This window comes from Equus caballus, chromosome 7, assembly GCF_041296265.1.
Source record: "Equus caballus isolate H_3958 breed thoroughbred chromosome 7, TB-T2T, whole genome shotgun sequence".
Lineage (NCBI taxonomy): Eukaryota > Metazoa > Chordata > Mammalia > Perissodactyla > Equidae > Equus > Equus caballus.
This window is the reverse complement of record NC_091690.1, coordinates 26815266-26834232: the sequence shown is the minus strand read 5'-3', so window position 1 is coordinate 26834232 and position 18967 is coordinate 26815266. Positions and strand designations below refer to the sequence as shown.

Genomic DNA, 18967 nt, shown 5'->3' with positions numbered 1-18967 from the left:
AAATCACCCTGATATTCTAATTGTTTGAAATTCTGTTTTGAAGGTTTCTAACTTTTGGTACCATCAAATATGGTTCCATCATATGAGGAGGCCACAAGAGAACAAAGAAAATTACTAAGAACAACTAAAGAAGATGAAGAAACATCGAAGAGGCATATTGAGCATCTCAGCAGCTCTAGTAAAAATAGAGTAACACTTCTCCTTTGGGAATTTATTCCAGTTAGATATCACTTCTGCTGGCACATTTCCCTCTGTGTCTACTGCTACAAGCTCTAAAATACCAAGGTCTTGATGCTGCATTTTAAAGACATGCACACATAATTACCACTGTTTAATTAGCATAAGGGATTTAGAAATGTGTTTACGTGTTTGTCTCCTTCTCTAGAGTGTTCACTCTTTGAGGATAGTGACAGTTTACTTTTTTTTTTTTGAGGAAGATTAGCCCTGAGCTAACATCTCCTGCCAATCCTCCTCTTTTGCTGAGGAAATGCTGGCCCTGGGCTAACATCCATGCCCTTCTTCCTGTATTTTATATGTGGGACACCTACCACAGCATGGCTTGCCAGGCGGTGCCATGTCCACACCCGGGATCCGAACTGGTGAACCCCGGGCCACCGAAGTGGAACATGAGAACTTAACCACTGCGCCACCGGGCGGGCCCCCTACTTATTATTTTTGTTTTCCTAGTACCTGGCACACATGTGGCATTCAATAAATGTTTGTATAATGAAAATAAAGGAAATGTAATACAATAACTGTTTAAAAACATTAAGTACCTACTTTGGCAATAGCACTGTAGAAAATACTGGTGGACTCCAAAGAATTAGGCAACACGATTCTTACTTTTAAGAATGCATAGGGAGAATGTCCTCAGGCTGGTAGGACAGACTAAACCAACTCAATTATTCATTCAAATAGACGTGAGCCCATTTCTGCGTTAAGGGCTGTAGACAGAGATAAAAGACAGCTTCTGCCTTCAAGGACTTGCTAGTCTGTCAAGAGCGGATGATTAAGTTAAGGGAATACAGTGTGTTGCCTGCTATGCTAGAGGAATAAACGTGGAAGCAGAGCAGAAGGCGACTCACCCAGTCAAGGAGAAAGGGTCAGGAAAGTCATTGCAGAAAGGATGACAACTTAATCTAACTTTTGAAGGGCGATAACTCAGGGTGAGGGGGAGACAGTGCCGGCAGAGAGAATAACACATACAAAGGCGCAGAGGTACAAAAGAGCATGGCCTGGAGGAAATCACAAACAGTCCAGTATGGCCCAGGCCCTAGCTGATGTGGGAAAGGGGGCTAAGACATGAGGGGAAAAGGCAGAGGCAGATCACGAAATGTCTTAAATGCCTTCAGGAGTTTGAAGTTTATCCTCAAGGAAGTGTGGGCCTCATCCTGAAGACTACAGCTCGTCAGTGATACTTTCAGGCAGGAGAGAAGCATGATTGGATTGATATTCTCAAAAGATCACCATGACAGCAGTGGGAAGTCGAGACTACCTTTAAAACCAGAGGCAGGAAGAACAGTCACAAAATGACTACATTGGCACCGGGGACTGAGACAAAGGGCAGAGTCCAGAGACAGAGGCAAAATGGACAAGGTCTTGACATAAAGGTTAAGGGAACGGAAAGAATCAACAAAGACTTGCAGGTATTCGGCTTCAGTTGATTACTTTTATGGTGATATTTACCAAGATTGGGAATACAAGCAGGAAGACAGGTTCAGAGGAGTGAGAAGGGAGATCACTTCAGACACGAGAATTTGAAATGTCTCTCCAAGGTGTAAGGTATAATGATCTGGAGAAAACACATTTGATTCAGTGAATGTATGAAGGCTGAAAGCATACGTGTAACCACGATCTCCCAGGGAGAGAGAGTACTGAAAGAAAAGGAGGGCCGATGGCAGACCCCTGAGGAATACCTACACTTAACAACAGACAGGGGAAAGGGAAGCCAAGCGAGGAGAGGAGATGGAATGGCCGAGGAGGAGGAGCTTGCACAGTAAGTACAAAACAGTCAATGGAAGAACACACATCAAGGGACGGTCAAGTTGGGTAAGGACTGAAGCTTGGGATACAGCGGGATCTCAAAATTGGGAGGCCGCCTGTGACATTAGCAAGGCTGATTTCCCTGCAGTGTTAGAGGCAGGGGGAGCCAAACTGCAGTGGGTTGAGGTGTGATTAGAAAGTGACAAAATGGAAATAAGCATAGACTACTCTTTTGGAAAAACTTGGTTATCTGGGAAAGGAGAGAGAGGGCACAGGTAGGGAAAGACTAGCTGGGGAGGAGTATTTGTTCAGTTGAATGTGTTTATATGTCAAAGGGGAACACAGCAGCAGGGAAGAAGACACTGAAACTCCTCAAAAGCAAAGCAGTAATAAACGGAGAAGGGACGGGTGGAGGGGTCAGCACTGGGGGGGAGTGAATACAAAGCACAATGGAGAGGGATTCTCTTCCATTGGGAAAGCAGCTCAGCAAGGATTTAGTTGCTGAAAAGTTTACAGGCAGGAGTAAGCTTAGAATTTTCTCTGAAATCACAGGCAAAACTGTGTTTATACGGGCATCTGTCAAGTGAAAAACACAACAGATTTCTTCAGATTCTCAAAGAGGCTCACAACCTGCAAAAGTTTTAAGAATGCAGCCGTGAAGGAAATAGATCATGGACAACGGCTGATTAAGAATAAATGGGAGGGCAGCTGCCCCGAGGCCGAGTGGTTGAGTTCGAGCACTCCGGGGTTTCGAGGGTTTGGATCCTGGGCCGGGACATGGTGCCACTCGTCAGACCATGCTGAGGCGGCGTCCTACATGCCACAGCTAGAAGGACCCACAAGTAAAAATATACAGCTATGTAGCGGGGGTCTTTGGGGAGAAAAAGGAAAAATAAAATCTTTAAAAAAAAAAAAAAGAATAAATGGGAGGAGGACTAATGCGGAGAAGTGGAAAACCGATGAAAGGATTGGTAAAAACTGCTTTGGTTGGAAAGGAGTAGCCACAGCAGGGCCAAGACAGAAGACAAATGAAGTATCAGAACCTTGTAAATTCTGGGATGCCATGGTCAAACCTGATTCAATAAACAGCAGGGGGCTCCCAGTGGTTCTCAAATGTAGAAAAGGTGTAACTGTGTTTGAAGTTTATTCTGGAAACAGTATATATATACACACACACACAAACAGAATTAGAGTACGAAAGAGACCGAATAAAGAGAGACCAGATAGCAGTCTACAGCCATAATTCATTGTGATTGGCATTCAGTCACCCAACAAGTATTTACTAAGTATTGTTAGGCACTGTTCTAGACTCTAAGGAGACACAGGTGAAGAACTGATGAAATTCCTGCCCCATGAAGCTCCAATCTAGTGGAAACAGAAAATAAACATGTGACAAATAAAGAAAGAAACTAGGGCAATAGGATTGATGAGGGTTAGCTATGGGGGCTATTTTCACTGTCCTTGGCGTGGTCAGCAAAGGCTTCCCTAAGGTGATGGTTTACCAAGGACTGGCAAACTACGGGCCACAGGCCAAATCTGGCCTGCCACCTGTTTTCGCTCAGTCCATGAGCTAAGAATGGTTTGTAACATTTTAAACGGTTGAACAAAATCAAAAGAATATTTTGTGTACATGAAAATTATATGCAATTCAAATTTCAGCGTCCATAAAGTTTTATTGGAACACAGCCACGCTCATTCATTTAAGTATTGTCTGTGGCTGCTTTTGCACTACAACAGCAGAGTTGAGTTGTTGCAATTGAGACCATCTAGGCCTTTGCAGAAAAAACTTGCTGAACCGTGGTTTAGACCTAAATGATGAGAACAAGACAGACAAACATAAAGATCTAGGTGGAGTAGTATTCTAGCTTGATAGTAAGTGCAAAGGTCGCAGACAGCAACAAGCATGGCAGGGATGACAGACAGTAAGGCCAGCATGGCTCTGCAGCAGAATGAGCGAGAATGAGAAGAGATGGCGTGGGAGAAGCAGCCCTGACCAGAGGCCAGATCAGGTATGGCTTTGTTGGCCACAGTGAGGAATCTGGATTTATTCCAGCAGTGCGGGAAGAAGGAGGGCAGGGAGAGAGACACTGACAGGTTTAGAGAGGAAATAAGATTTGATTGATTTACAGTTGGACTACATAGTTGCTGTGTAAAGAACAAACTTCACTGAGGTGAGAACACAAGAGTAGTCCAGTCAAAGGACTATAATAGGTAAGTCTGGGGGGTTGGTGATAGAATTGATGAGAGGTCGTTAGATTTAAGGTATTTTGGAGGTGTGGATAGAATTTGCTGATGAGTTATTTGGACTATGAATAAAAGAGAGAAATCAAGGATAACGCTTAAATTTTAGGCCTAAACAACTAGGTAAATGGCAGAGTCATTCTGAAACAAGGAGAGAGAAGAAAATTAGGACTCTTTGGACATGGTAAGCGTACAATACCTATTAGATATCCGACTGCTTCGACGCATACCTGTTTCCTTGCCTGGGAATAGTAGTGGCTACCTCAGAGGGTGAGCAAGAATCAGGTGCGGTAATACATATGAAGCACTCAGAATACTGCCTGGCCCACGACAAACACTCAATAAATGCTAACCACTCATTATTATTATTATTATACCAACGGAAATGTCAAATAGGGCAGTTGGTTACACAAGTCTGGGAGTCCACGGAGTAGTCAGGGTTAGAGACAAAGATTTAGTATCATCAGCACATAGATGAGGCCTGTTAAGATCACCTAGGAAGAGTGTGAGGATAGAGAAGGTAGCCAAAGGTAGACTTCAGGGGACTCCAACATTCAGGAGAGTTAAGCAAAGGAGGGAAGCCATACAGAATACTGAAAGTTAATAAACAATGAGTTAAGAACAAAGCAGGTAAGTGCAGTGTTACGGAATCCAAGAAAAGAGTGTTTCAAGAAGGGAGTGGTCAGCTGGTTCAAAGGCTGCCCAAAGGTTTCACAGGATGAGGACTGCGAATTATCTATTCAATCTAGCAAGAAAGAGGTCCTCGAGGACCTTGACAAGAGCTGTTTCGGCAGTCACGGGGATAAAAGCCCAAGTGCAGTGGCTGAAGAGGGGATGAGAGGTGACAAAGTGGAGACAGCAATCACACAGAGCACTTTCAAGGAGTTTTGTTGTGAAAGGGAGCAGCAGAGAATTGGGTAGTAGCTGGAGGAGGATGTGAGGTCAAGGGTTTTTGAACAGAAGGATTATATTAAGACAGTCTGACAGTTTTATATGTTGATGAGACCAATCCAGTCGTGAGAGAGAAACTGCCGATGCAAGAGAGAGCGGATAACTGCAGGGACAGCCCTGAGGAGACGAGAGGGGACAGGATCCAGAATACAAGTAGAAAGTGGTACTTCTGCAATTGTAGGAGGTGACAGAGGACGTGGGAGTACCTAAGTTCCCTTTTAACAGGAAGAAAAAAGCTATTAAATACCTTGAGAACATTTAAAATATCTTGATTCACATATGACACTTGGTATAACTGACTCTCAAGAACCAGTAAATCAGTAAATGAAGAATACTACTTGAATTGCTCCCAAGAACAATTCTGTTAATATTAATTTTGAGAGCTTCAACCTTCCAATTACCAATTTTTAAAGTATTTTGCAAAGTACTATAATTTTAGTACTCATATTCATGCTGTATTTTAAGCTGAGCTCAGTAAAAAGAAATTAGACAGTAAGTTTCACGAGGGACGGGACTCGTTCAGTGTTAACGCCCCAGCATCTGGTCACCAGCCTGGTACATAAAAGATGTTCTTTGAAAAATGAATTAGATTTTCCAATCTCTCTACATTTCTCACTCTGTAGAGTGCCATACTTATGAATGCCATTTAGGGGGAAGATGAGCCCCTTTGCAAGTACTTTTTCATCATTTGTAACGGAAGAAAATATAGTGACGCCTGTAAATTATTTCCAAAAAGTGGACTATAACAATAATGTCGTTGAATCTATAAGAAGAGAAAAATACAACACACACAAGCATAGTTGAATACACAGACATCAAGAGACAAAGTTCTCAAGCCAAGACGGTTTCTGAAATCAACTAGTCCAGAAATGTACGCAGTTATTGGACTAACATCATGGCCTCTTGTCAACAGACTGGCAGGGGCAGGGCCAATGCCAGATCTCTCTGGTTATTGGTGCATCAAAGAGAACAGTGGTTGTTTGAATGCCTAACAGATAGGAAGAGATTTAAACTGTTTTAGATATGATCGCTGCCTGATATTGAGAAATGTTAACCCACAAAGGCAGCTAGGATTAAAGAGTTCAGAAACAACAATAAACTGTTCTTCAATAACAGTAGTTGGTAAAATTTTCACCCACACAAGAATGAAATCCAGTTTTAAAATATTTAATTCAATTCTACCTAGCAACTGTCACCTAAAGACACAAACGTTACCTACTTTGTAACTAGAGAAAGTAGTACCCCCTCGTCCTCACTCCATGTCAACAAGAGCAAGAAGCAAAGATACTCAAAACAGCTAAGCAAATGAGACAGGTGAACTCCACCCATCCTGCTTCAGAAAAAGGAGTCATAAAGTAGCCCATTTGTCTTTAAAAAAAAAACACAGCAAAATGAACTCACTACATCAGATAGTAAGCTATACCGACTCTTGGCAATGCCCCAAATTACTTTGCAGGATCTTAAAAAACAAAAACAGAACAAAACAAACAAAAATCAAAAAAGGTATATTTCCAGATCCCTAAGTTGCAAGCCTGAACTGGTTTATCTGCTTGCTGAAGTAGAAGAAATAAGTCCACTTAACTGATATCCTAGAGAAATTCAGTTAATCATCACAACCACAGGGTTTATTCTTCTCTGTTTAACGGGAAAGTACCACAAAATGACCAGATCCAATTGAATAGGCTGGAAAAATTAAACAAACAAACATCAACATTATTTTCAGAGATGGTTCTTTTTATTATAAGAGGTTTTGGTCCCCTATATGCCAACTTTAAGTAGTTAATTTCATTTTGAGCTATAAGCTCATTCAACTACAAGTTTCTACTATAAAATTTCAATTTTTTTCTTCTAGGTTGTTGTTCTTATCTTGGTGCCAAAAGTCGGGTTGCATCTTTCCTTCTGGGAAGATGGGCTGTTGAATGACCGACCAATAGCAACGAGAGTCACACTGAGGAGCTCACAACTTCCTTCCCTCTGAAGGTAATAGGGTAATCTCTCCACAGTCAGTTTTCTGAAGGAGCAATTGTGAAGTTAGATGACAAAAGTGAACATTCCCCTTGACAAAACAACAAAGCTACTAAGTCAGGCAACCCAATTTTGACCTAATATTTTTTAGGAACTAATGTTCAGAATATGAGTTGGGAAGTTTTGTGTTCTTAATATCTTGAAAAACCAACTGATTCTCTTTTGACTACCACATCATATTTGGAAGTTTGCCATCACATTCTGAGAAGCCTACATTATGTGGCATTAACTTATTAAAAAAAAAAAAAAGTCCCTGGTATTTTTTTATTACTCCAACACTAGAATCTCTCAAGTAGAATAAAGAATCATGAGAATTATTCTTTGCTTTTGTAATCTCTTGCTTTCTGAATTTATACCTGTACAACCAGCAATTAAAAGTTACGGGGAGGGCCGGTCCCGTGGCTGAGTGGTTAAGTTCACATGCTCCGCTTCGGCAGCCCAGGGTTTCGCCAGTTCGGATCCTGGGCACGGACATGGCACTGCTCATCAAGCCATGCTGAGGCAGCGTCCCACATGCCACAACTAGAAGGACCCACAACTAAAAATATACAACTATGTACTGGGGGGCTTTGGGGAGAAAAAGGCAAAATAAAGTCTTAAAAAAAAAAGAAAGAAATTTTTTAAAAAGTTACAGGAAAAGTATGAATCTCTCATATTTCCAATTTCCAGAGTTCCTCAAATGACATCCAATTTTACAATTAGGGAATCAAACTGCCCTTCGCTTTGCCACCACTTGCAGAATTCCTGCAACAATCCAGCTTCAGCTTTGAACTCCAGTCATTTTATGAGAATATCTGGTTAAAAGCATTTACTATATGAAACATAGAAAATATCCATTATATATAAATAACCTTAAATAAACCTAGTATCAATTCACCTAAAAGAAAGAATTTATATACAATTCTAGTAATAAACTCAAAAGTCCTAAAGCTTCAACAACCCAATCAAGATTCTGGAACTAAGAGTTGGTAGGAAAACGAGATGGTGTTAATATCAGTTCTGCCCAGACTTTTGGTAATCTATATGAATAATCCCAATTCACAGTTTTCATTCTGACTGTACAGGAAATGCTTTCTGCAACCCAACATATCTAAAAAGGTTTCATTCTGAGTGATGCAAGCCCTCCACACAGCCTCAAAAGCCAAGGGTCAGAGGCTTTTGTAATCCTCATTCACATGAAGCAAACTTATGTTAGATTGGAACGGATTCACAAAGCACTCGTTATAATACATCCACAAGCAGTGCTGACCTTAACAAGGGATATTCTGAAGCACGTCTCTTCAAACTCCAAGTGAAAATGGACAAAAACGCTACAAATACTTATTTGTTTCCCATATTGAGGCCACACCTACTGTTTTCCCTGGTTTCTCTTGATGTTTAAGATTTCTCTCTTAACTCCATCACCTAATTTTTATTCTCCTATAAAACCACGATAAAATCATTTCATACAGACAGTTCTCTGGAGCTTACTACTGAAAAGTTAATTATTGCCATAAATTGACAATTCAAATCAAATTCCTCTTAGGGAGCCTGTGAGGCTCTAGGACCCCTTGGGGACTATTAAAAAGTATAAAAAACATGATCCATGCCCTCTGGGATCTGAATAAAAATATAGATTCAAAGAATGAGAAGGTAGCTTGAGAGGTCATTTTATACATATACAGGCAGGACTGTACTTTAAAAATTCACCTCCAGAGAAGATCACAAAATTATTTTGGTAACTTTTTTACCATAACTATAATGATAACCAACATTAGCAACAAGTTCTCTATATAACTACCCCTTGCTTCAGTTTAAACCTATTTTTCTCTTATTCTAGCATCAGTGGAGATGGAAAACAGCTGGTTACCATTCCTAATAATGGATCCATTCAGGACTTTGAAGAGTTATTAAGTTGCCTCTTAACCTTTCATTCTCCCAGCCTTTCCTCATAGGACTGACTTCCAATCATATAATCATCTTCTGAGTCTCCTCAGAACCTTCTCCAAGGTCTCCTCAACCCTTTCAAGTTGAGTAACCTAGAAATGGAAACAACACTCAAGTAAGGGGACAATCAGTGCTAGAATTATCCATAAAAAAGACGATGCCATCCCATGAGGACACCGCAACAGCACTTTTAAAACCCAGTTACTACTTTTACAAAAATGTCCTTTGACGGCTCTTAGACTGTCCTCTGCCACACTTGTTAGTTTACTATTTTTTTAAAAATTACTCAAAATTATCCCGTTAATAGTTTAGTACAACGTAACAGCTGATGTAATGTATCCTTGCAAAGTATTCCTAAAAGTTGTGTGTATATCAAATTTTCAATTCAACAAACATTCGCTGATCACCTTCTATATGAAAAGTCACCATTGTAAACAATATAAAACATAAATGATGACTTAGAAATGGTCCATGTCTTAAGGAAATCACAATCTAATGGAAGAAAGACACAATCAAAAGTACAACATAAGGTATCCCAGAGTAAATTTGCTAAGGGTGGGTATAAGGTACCATAGGAAAACAGAAAAGGAGAAGTGAGTTTCAACTACTAGTAATATCTATGAAAGCTTCATGGAAGAGGTGGAATCTGGGGATCTGAGCTGAGCCGTGAAAGATGAATAAGTCAGAGGCAGGGCAAGATGGGAAAGACTTTAAGGCAAAGGAGAGGCATTAGCAAAGGTATAAAGGCAGGTACACACAGACTGAGGAGAACACCTAATAGACTGGTAATCCAATATGGCTGAAGCACATAAGTGAGAATGTGTGTTCAGGAGATAATGTTCAAAATGTCGAAATGTAGGCCAGGTAGATTATGAAGGGCTGAGAATTTTAAATCTTATTTTATATTCAGTGAGAAGTTAAAGGGTTTTAGGAATAAAGTGACATAATCAGACCTGTACTTAAGAAAACCGTTGGCAATCCAGCAAACACTGAAAAAGCAGGCAAGGAGACCGGTTAGGAGATTACGGTGATAATCCATGCAAAGGTAATGGAAATTTAAAGTAGGATGGTAAAATAGAAAAGCAGGGACAGATTAAAGAAACACTAGAACAGTATCATGGACAAGCCTCCGAAATTGATTAGATAGTGAGGGAAGAGAAAGAAGTTGAGAATAGCACAGCACAGAGAGCATGAATGAGCTTGCAAATAGACACAGGTTTGGATCTGAATTCTAGCTCTGCCATTTAATAGCCATATAACTTAAGGAAAACTATTTAACTTGTCTGTGCCTCAATTTCCTTTTCTGTAAAAGAGGGCGTATTAGGTATTTCAGGAAACCTTTTATTTTAAGAGACATAAAGCAGAACTATTTTTCCTCCTTAAGCATACTACCCTCTACTAGTTATTCTTAAACTTTAATCTGTTTTTGACTATTCTACTTGTGGTTATTTTTATTTCTCAAGTTCCAACCCCTAGAAATTGTAACCTACAACTTAGCATTTCTTCTATAATTAAATTGTTAACTGCGCTGATCTCTATAGATGAACACTTAATCTTCCCAAGCTGAACAAACGTCAAATAGTTACCAAGTACAAACTAATAGATCTGAACCTGGGGGCCAAGAACCCTGAAGAGCCTCAGCATTGTTGTAGGGGGTCACGAAGAACTGGTACTCATAAAAAGATAAGGAACACTAGTTACAGAGACCAAGAGTAGCAACTCCAAAAGAGCTGCCTTGGCCTGAAAATTATGCAACTCATGGAGGCACTGTACTCCTCGGTATCCTACCTGCCTATTTACTGTCTTGTTCTTTCTCCTCCCTATTTTGCCTTATCTCTAATTATGTTCTAGTTGGACACCAATGGTACCTACTGTTACCAAGATGCATGGGTGGCCTTTGGTTTGGTTCCACCTAGCTTACTGATAAACTTGACACCCTGACCAAAATCAAGAACATTCTAAAGTCAAGATTATAGCACTCCAGTAGGTATATAAGTGTACACATACACATGTATACCTCAAAGTAATAAAAACCAGTTATCTTGGTGGGAAAAAAAAATTACAGCACTTGTGTCCTTTCAATCTCTGAGTCCTAATAATAATTAGGGATTCCTGTGTACCAGGCAAAGTGCTAAGTACTTTGCATGCATAATTTCAATTAAGCCTCACAATAATCTTATGAAGCATGATTACTGCTAATTTACAAATGAAGAAACTGAAGCATGGAGAGGTTAGGAAACTTTTCCAAGGTCATTCAGCTAATAAATGGTGGAGCCAAGATTTGAATCCAGGCAGTCTAAATCCAGAGCCCATGGTCTTAATACCTCTTAATTACTGTGCTATACTATCTCACTATTAATGATTAGATAATGAGATTCTCCCCCTCCTTTGTAAAGGTATTTATATATGCACAAATTAAAAATCCTAGCCGGAGAGATTACAAAAGGATTTCCTCATTAACTAAGCTTAAAGAGACGTTATCCACATGGTTTTACTGCTTATAATTAAAGGCAATAATCTAGGGACAATGTTGCATGTTTGTGTTTGGTCTAAAAATTAGTCAACACTCATGGACGGACAAAAGTTGAATAGAGGGATGTGTAAATATTTATTCCTCCAGGTGTAGATATTTATTATAGATATTAGTGATTAACTTCCCCCCAGTTTAGAACTGAGATAGTGCAAAGGAGAGCTTAATGAAAAAAATATTCTCCAAAAACACTCCTCACAAGTAATATTACTCTCCTAATTCAAGACAGAAAGCCGCAATTACTTTGATGCTGTAAAATGAGAATGAAACAACGATGCTTCAGCAAAACATGTATCAGAAAGGTTGGATCTCTGTAAAACAGTTCCAACGTTAGAAAGGTTCAAAGCTCTGACTGCTGAAAGTCATCAACACATTTACACCCAAACATTCCAACCAAACACAAAAACAGAAATGCAAGAAAACAGATAAACTATACGGAAGAAACTCCTACTCCAGAAATAAATGCCAGTGGAATAGATCCTACTCACTGGGACCACACGCGGCATTGCTGTAGCGATAATTAAAGGTAAGCTATCTGGGGAAATCCCTTCAGTCTATTTGTCAAATAGAAACACAACTACTCATTTCAAAGAAAGGGGAATTTTCATACGCGGCATAGAAAACTGCCAACTAACTCTTACATTTATATCTTTAACTGTTTCCTTACAACTAAAACTCATTAGGGTAGTATATTCAACATCTAAAAAGTTAAACCAAGTTTAGCCTCTAAGAAGTTTCGTACTAATCCTACAAGGGGACTTATATCATCCAAAACAACTACAAATCACACAACAAAATTCTTCTTTCAAATGTGCTGGTCTTTCAAAGCAAACGTCTGGCGGTGGCTACAGCCTCATGGTTGGCTTCCCCTGGTGTGTAACCTGACGAAGTACGAAGCTCACTGAAATATTTAACAGTGCTGGTATGGATTTCTTTGGCTAGGTCGAGAAAAGCAGCTCGTCCTTTTCAAAAACATAAAGAACCATTTTATGGATGTCATTCCCTTGGTCCAAGTGTCTGTGTATTTCCTCGGGGCTTTCTCAGAGACCTTATTGAGGGGGAAAATGAAAAGGCTAACAAAAGGACCCCTTCTCTCTCCCTATTCCCAACATAATCCACCTCAGCTACAGGGCCAGTAGCATCCACACTGTCATAAATACCAGCAATTAGAGAATTAGGCCATAAAACCACCCACTCAGGTATAAGAGCGCAGGCCTCCAGCTTTATTTAATGCATGCCATAAAGATCCTGTACTTCCTTCTTCAGGCCTTCTTCACAACCAATGAAGTGACAATAACAAAAAAAAAAGTAGCCTTTTGTCTGCCCGCTTCATATTGATGTGATCAATGAAAGCGTCTGGGTCCAGGTGAAGGATTTAAGATTCCTTTTTCTTACTAAAGACTGCGTGTCTTCTAGCATGACACATAGAGACTCATTAAAGGATACGCTGTATTTTGACCACTAATAGAATGGAAACTAAAGTGAAACTACATTTTCCAGAAAAATCATTTTACTTTATTCTGAGCCTACTCTAGAAGCCAATTCTTGAACTTCTCAAGAAATACTGGAGCCTACAAGAGTATTCTTAACTAACTCAACAATTTCTAGAACTTCCTGAAGTCTTTTCTAATCAAAAAAGTTAACTCAAGGCTCAAAGTTAACTTTCATTCAGCCTGTTTTAAAATCTGATACAATTTAGAAGCAATCAATAATTTCATTTGATTGAGTGTCTTCACAACATACCCATCCACAAAAATCACAAGTTTGTGATTTACTCCAAGATAAGATTTTATTTATAAGCTTTAAACCAATCTAGATAATACCCAAACACTTTTTAACAGTGAACCCTTTAGCTTCCTCTTTCCTACAAGTGCCTACAGGGTTAAGAATCTAATTAAAATGTAGGTACGTCATGTCAGACTCATTAGTAATTTAACCTTTCTTAATCCCTGAAAATAACATATGCAAACAAAAAGAAGGTCCCACCGCAGCAATCCTAGAAGAAATTCCACCCAAAGTAGCGATAGTCACAAAGCTTCTCCCTTTCTTAAAGGTCTATGCCACTGGGCTCTCCACCTTAGCAAAGGAAGAATGGAAAGAGACAAGATATTCACAAAAGGCCTGACTGAAGGCCTTCAGTTAAGTGCTAGAAGGAAGCTGAGGTTCTGTGCCAACACTAGTGGAATGTGGGCAGGCACAAAGAGATCTTAATTAGGAGACCTACAATTAAAACACAGTGAGTCTCCAAAAGAGAGAGAGAGAGCACTACAGTCTGTATGCCTCAGAGCAAGCAAAGCACAGCTGCCACCCCCTCTAGCCACAGGGCAAGGAAGGCAAAGGGTATTGAGTCTGCACAGCTGCCCTCCGGAAGGACAGCTCCAGGTGAGCAGAGATGGGAACTGAGTTAAGATGGGAGTACTTTCTCTTCTCAACTTCCCATCAGAAGATAAATCACTATTTTGTGAATGATGATTTCCTACAGGAGCATGTGCCTTAAGATAATTAAATGGGAGGTAGAGATGGGGACATGTCATATGGTTTTCGGTGAAAGATGAAGAAAAGTTCTAAAGACTGCATTTCTGATGCTCAGTACAAACCAAAGTACTACATTTCTGGGCATATTAACAACTACTCCTTGAAAAGTAGGGACTATCACTTTGGATTCATATATACATTTGCGTTTTAGATTTTTCTTTTCATTTAAAAGCTCACACACCTAAAGGAATACACCACCTAGACTGAAAATAACTTCCCTTTTGGACAGTCAGGAATCCACAACACTGAAAACATGAACACAAATTTAGCCAAACAAGAAGACCTCTAAACACCAGATAATGAGTTGTATTTAAAATTTGATCTTCATTTTCTTATAAATGAAATTAGTCAACTTCAGCAAAGAACTTTTTCCACACCGTTAAGTCCTTATATTTTGCCCATACAATGAAAACTTTCCCACCAAGCGGAAATTTCTCTCCCCAATAATAATGCCAGTTAAATGGGCAAATGTACAATCTGATATTAAAAATGACCAAACATGCACACTGACTCTGATGCTTTAAAAAAACTCAGAAGAAGAAGTTCTGACCTGACCAAAAAATTAATACAATAGAAAGGAATCAGAACACTGGAGCAGAAAAGATTCATGAGCTAATATTTAGCCCAAACTTTTCATTTTACAGATCAGAAGTTTAAGGTTAAAAGTGAACTCCCAAGGTCCCGTAACTGGTCAATGAGAGAGATGAGCGCTAGGAGACCCCATGTCCACTGACTTCCACTCTGAGGCTTCTTCTATTCCACCGTGCTCTCCCCTTCATTTTCCTTCTGCCAAGCTCAGGATTAGCTTTAAAGGTAATGAAGGAGCAACTTCCACTCTTGGTAATATGCCCAATGAACATTAAAAAAAAAAAATCACACTCTCCAACTACAGGACCATCTTTTCTAAGACCAACCCAAGAGCCCACCTTAGTCCACCTCAACTAAAGCGCCATTTCAAATGAACACAAACACATACCAATGTTGTAATCAGTTTCAATTTATATCTAACTAAAGTTTGCCATGTTATGATCAGGGTGGAAATTTTGCTTTTAACATTTTGTGAGGCGGTAAGAAAGGTAACCGGATTATGAAATTAATAAACAAAGACTAGTTGCTGATAAATAAACCATTTCTGGGGTTAACATTAAAACAGCCCAAATTCCAGTCAACAGAAAGGATGCTGTTGACTGAGACAATCTTCAGAAAAGCAGGACACTGATTCTATGCAGGGGGAGAGGGAAGGCAAAAAGGCAGACCACTGTGATTTCTTACAGTGCTCCATATAATAAAACTTTAATTCTCAGTTGTCATACAGAAAGCTTAAACAGGAGGCCAGCGACACCTATACATTTTTTTTAAGTAATCCCATTCTGACAGCATTTGGTCATGAAGAACTCTTACATGTAGTTGCTACCCAGAGAGCTATTCAACATGACGGAGTTAGGAACCTGTGGCAGTGAAGGACAAGCCACCCAAGGCTAAAGAAGTGTAAATCAGGAAGTGATCTGGAAGTTCAGTCACCTTTCAACCACCTTAACTTAACCAATTCTCTAAGTATTAACTTACATTTTGTTATGGACAAGTTATAGTCATTATTCATTTAAAGCAAACCAGAATTTAAAGAAGCTAGAATCATTTTGGGTCACAAAACCGTTTCTTAATGAATCCAGACAAGACTTGACACACAGCTATGAATGAATTCTGAGAAACAATCTTTAGAATTCCTAAGTATGTTAGCCCAGGGGAATCCTAAAACTCCCTTTTGGAATTTTATCATTGATTTGAGGGACTCTGTAACAAAATGCTTGGTTTCTACACCGAAAACTACCAGGTCAAAGGATATAATCACTATGGTACTAAACCATACTGTGGGTTAGCACGAATCAACGCATACCATCAACCCACACTAGACTGCCTCCAACTACGACATAAAAAGCTTACCAATGGAACAACAGGTCATTCCAGCTCAATTCAGAAATAATGCTGAAGTTTAATGTAAGGAGTCAACCACTCTTCCCATAGTGAGGTAGCAACTACTGTTCAGGCAAAAGTTTTAAAGGAAAAAAAAAAGCATATAAATATGATCTTATTTGAAATAATTGCAATTCCTCTGACAGGCTTTTCCCTACAGACTACTGCTTAGCAAAATAACGCCAATGGATAAGAAAATGTTAGCACCTGATTAAAACTTTAAAGGTGATTCGTCAAAGACCAACAGATAAAATATTCTGGTGCCCAGACATTAGGTCCCTGAATCCAGGTGGCTCTCTTTCTAACCAGTCTCTTGAAAAGCTCTGATTGGAAGCTGTCAGCATAAAACTTTGCTTTTGAATATGTGATAACAACATTTGGAATGTGAACGCTTGGTCCTTCAATACAAAATACATAAGCATGCTACACAAGAAGAAAATGCTTCTCAGGATCGCCTTAAAACAAACTAACTTCTCCTAATAGAAACTTTCTTATTATACTCAAATATACATGGGGCTAAAATTCTACACATAACCAGGCAAGTTTCAATTTTGAAAATAAGCAGGTAATGAAATGTCAGTAAGTCTATTTTTTTTTTTTTTTTTTGCTGCTGTATCTTTTAAAAAAGCAAAATCAACTCACATTTAAGCACCAACTCCATGCAAGTAACCTGAACGGTTCAGTCTTTTTGTCATGTATGAGGCCTTTGGTTCTCCAACTACATGGGATCTGTGTTGTTAGCTTAAAAAATACAGAATTGGCCTTTCAAAAAAAAATAATAATCTACAGCAACCAATAAATAGTCTCAAACAACCCTGCTGACTGCAGCTGCCTTCTGAAGGCTGGGAAAAGGAGGTGGAGAGAGAGTAGAGAGAGGCAGGGAAAAGGGACGCTGCAGCTAGCTACATAGCAAGGAACACGCCCCCATCATGTCCTCCTTGCTCTGTCAGAAGGCGGGTTGTTGTCAGTCTCCTGATCAGGCTGCCTTAGAAACGATTTAAAAAAGGAGGCAGGAAGACTAACAACTAAAAAATGCCAGCTCCTTGAAAGGAGCGGCCGGGGTCCCTGGGATCTCCTCCCTCCCCTTCTTCCCAGGATCTTTCCGTATATCTAAGGGGGTGCGGGGCACAATAGGGGACAAGGGGTTTGCCCAGGATATTTTGTGTGCACCAACGGCAGAGCACGCAGGAAACGGCTGGTTGTTATCTTTCCCTTTCTGTTTCAATCAAGAGCACTCCAGAGCAGCACCCCCTACCCCCCTTCGCTTTAGCCCCTAGCAGCTGCTCTTCCTCCTCCTAGCATCCCCAGTCCCATTCTCTCCCCTCCCCTACATTTCAAACTCCCCCTTCTGCATCCAATGGAAAACAAATGCGCAACGCCACTGGCTGAACCTGAACTCAACTTCCCTTCCCAGGGCAACTTTCCTTCTTGCTGAAGGGGGCTGAATAATGCTTACCAAAGCATCCCCACTCTCGCCCCAGTACTGATGGGCAAGGGGCAAAGCTCTTGACCCTTCATCCACCTTGGGTCCCCTTATTAGAATCAGAGAGAGAACCCTAACTCTTCCTTCTAAGGAATAACTTTGCTTCATAACCCACCTCTTTCTCCCAACCCAAAGCAACCACCACCACCACCACCACACTAAGTAAAACTGTCCCTTATCTACTCTCCTCACCCCAACCCCGCTTCCCCCACCCCTTCCAAGCCCCAGGATTGGCCTAGGAAAAGGTGGATCAATAAAGAAATGACGGAGAAAAGGAGAAGGGCGGGAGGGAGCTGGGGTCGGAGACTGCGTGCTCACAAGCGCAGTGGGTGGGGTAGGAGAGCAGCTGCTTCCCCTGGGAGGATGCTGCCCAAGTCCCCCCACAAATACCTCCCCTCGGAGGGGCCCCCTTCCCCAGAGCTGGAGGGAAAGCCTGCCTCCTCTCCAGGGGGAATGGTGGAAAGCTGCTCTTCTCTGAGCCTAGGGGACAGTGCACTATTTTCCCCTCAAATATGCCACTAGTCTTTCATTCTAAAGGAGGAAAGAGTGGAGTGAAGCTAGAGTAATTCCCTGCTACCAATAGGCTAGAAACTACAGCTCTGTAAGATGGGGGAAACAGACTGCTGTAGGAGGAGATCACCGTTATCTTCAGAGGGGAAGGAGGTGAAGGGAGGCAAGGTGGAGAGGAAAGTAGATTTTCCCTGGTGGGGTAGGGCGGGAGGGAGGATCTATCTGCTTGGGGTGGGGTGGAGGATGGAGGTGAAGGAAGGGGGAGTGGCTGGTAGTGTAGGGACCTGGCCTGGGGATGGGGCGAGGGTTCATCAGGTTTTCGGAAGCCAGGTGCTGGAAGGGACATCGGTCCCCAAGGGTGGGAGAAGAACGTGGCCCTGGATGAGGCCATCACCCGAGAGATGCCCAAAAGGAAAACTGCCCCAGGAGTCAAACATCTGCCCAGAGAGGGAGGCGGGGATGTGGCGGGATCAGGTCTCTAGGAGGGAGGGAGGGAGGAATCTTGCTCGGATGAGGTAATCTGTGAAAGGGAGGAGGGGTTCAGTCCCGGGATGGGAAACCCCGGCGAGGGGTCTGTGCCAAGGGATTTGGGGAAGGGTCAGGGGAAGGAGGGTGGGGGGCAAACGCCCTCAGCGAGATGGGTCCAAACCCCGGGGTGGGGGCGCCTGGGGGTCTGCACCCATGTATGGGGGTCCCAAGATGGGAGGGCCATTTGCCCCGGGTCAGGGACCCCAGAATGGTCCCAGAATTGGGATGCTCCACAATCCCGGATGGGGGAGGGGAGGGGGCTCCGCAGAGGGTCGAGACCCCGG

General features: G+C 41.2%; 1 protein-coding gene across 8 annotated transcripts in view; it reads right to left on the bottom strand.

Annotated features, from left to right (window-relative positions):
* KMT2A (lysine methyltransferase 2A) overlaps window positions 1-18967 on the bottom strand; it is an 80526-nt gene that overhangs the window by 61040 nt on the left and 519 nt on the right. For 5 of the 8 annotated variants that reach the window (XM_070273683.1, XM_070273678.1, XM_070273677.1 and 2 more), the window contains exon 2: window positions 16805-16903. The exons of 2 other annotated variants lie outside the window; for them this stretch is intronic. In XM_070273683.1, coding sequence (XP_070129784.1) covers window positions 16805-16903 — 99 coding nt within the window. Of the gene's footprint in view, window positions 1-16132; window positions 16228-16804; window positions 16904-18967 lie in introns of those variants that run through there. One more of the 8 variants, XM_070273684.1, reaches the window with a different exon arrangement.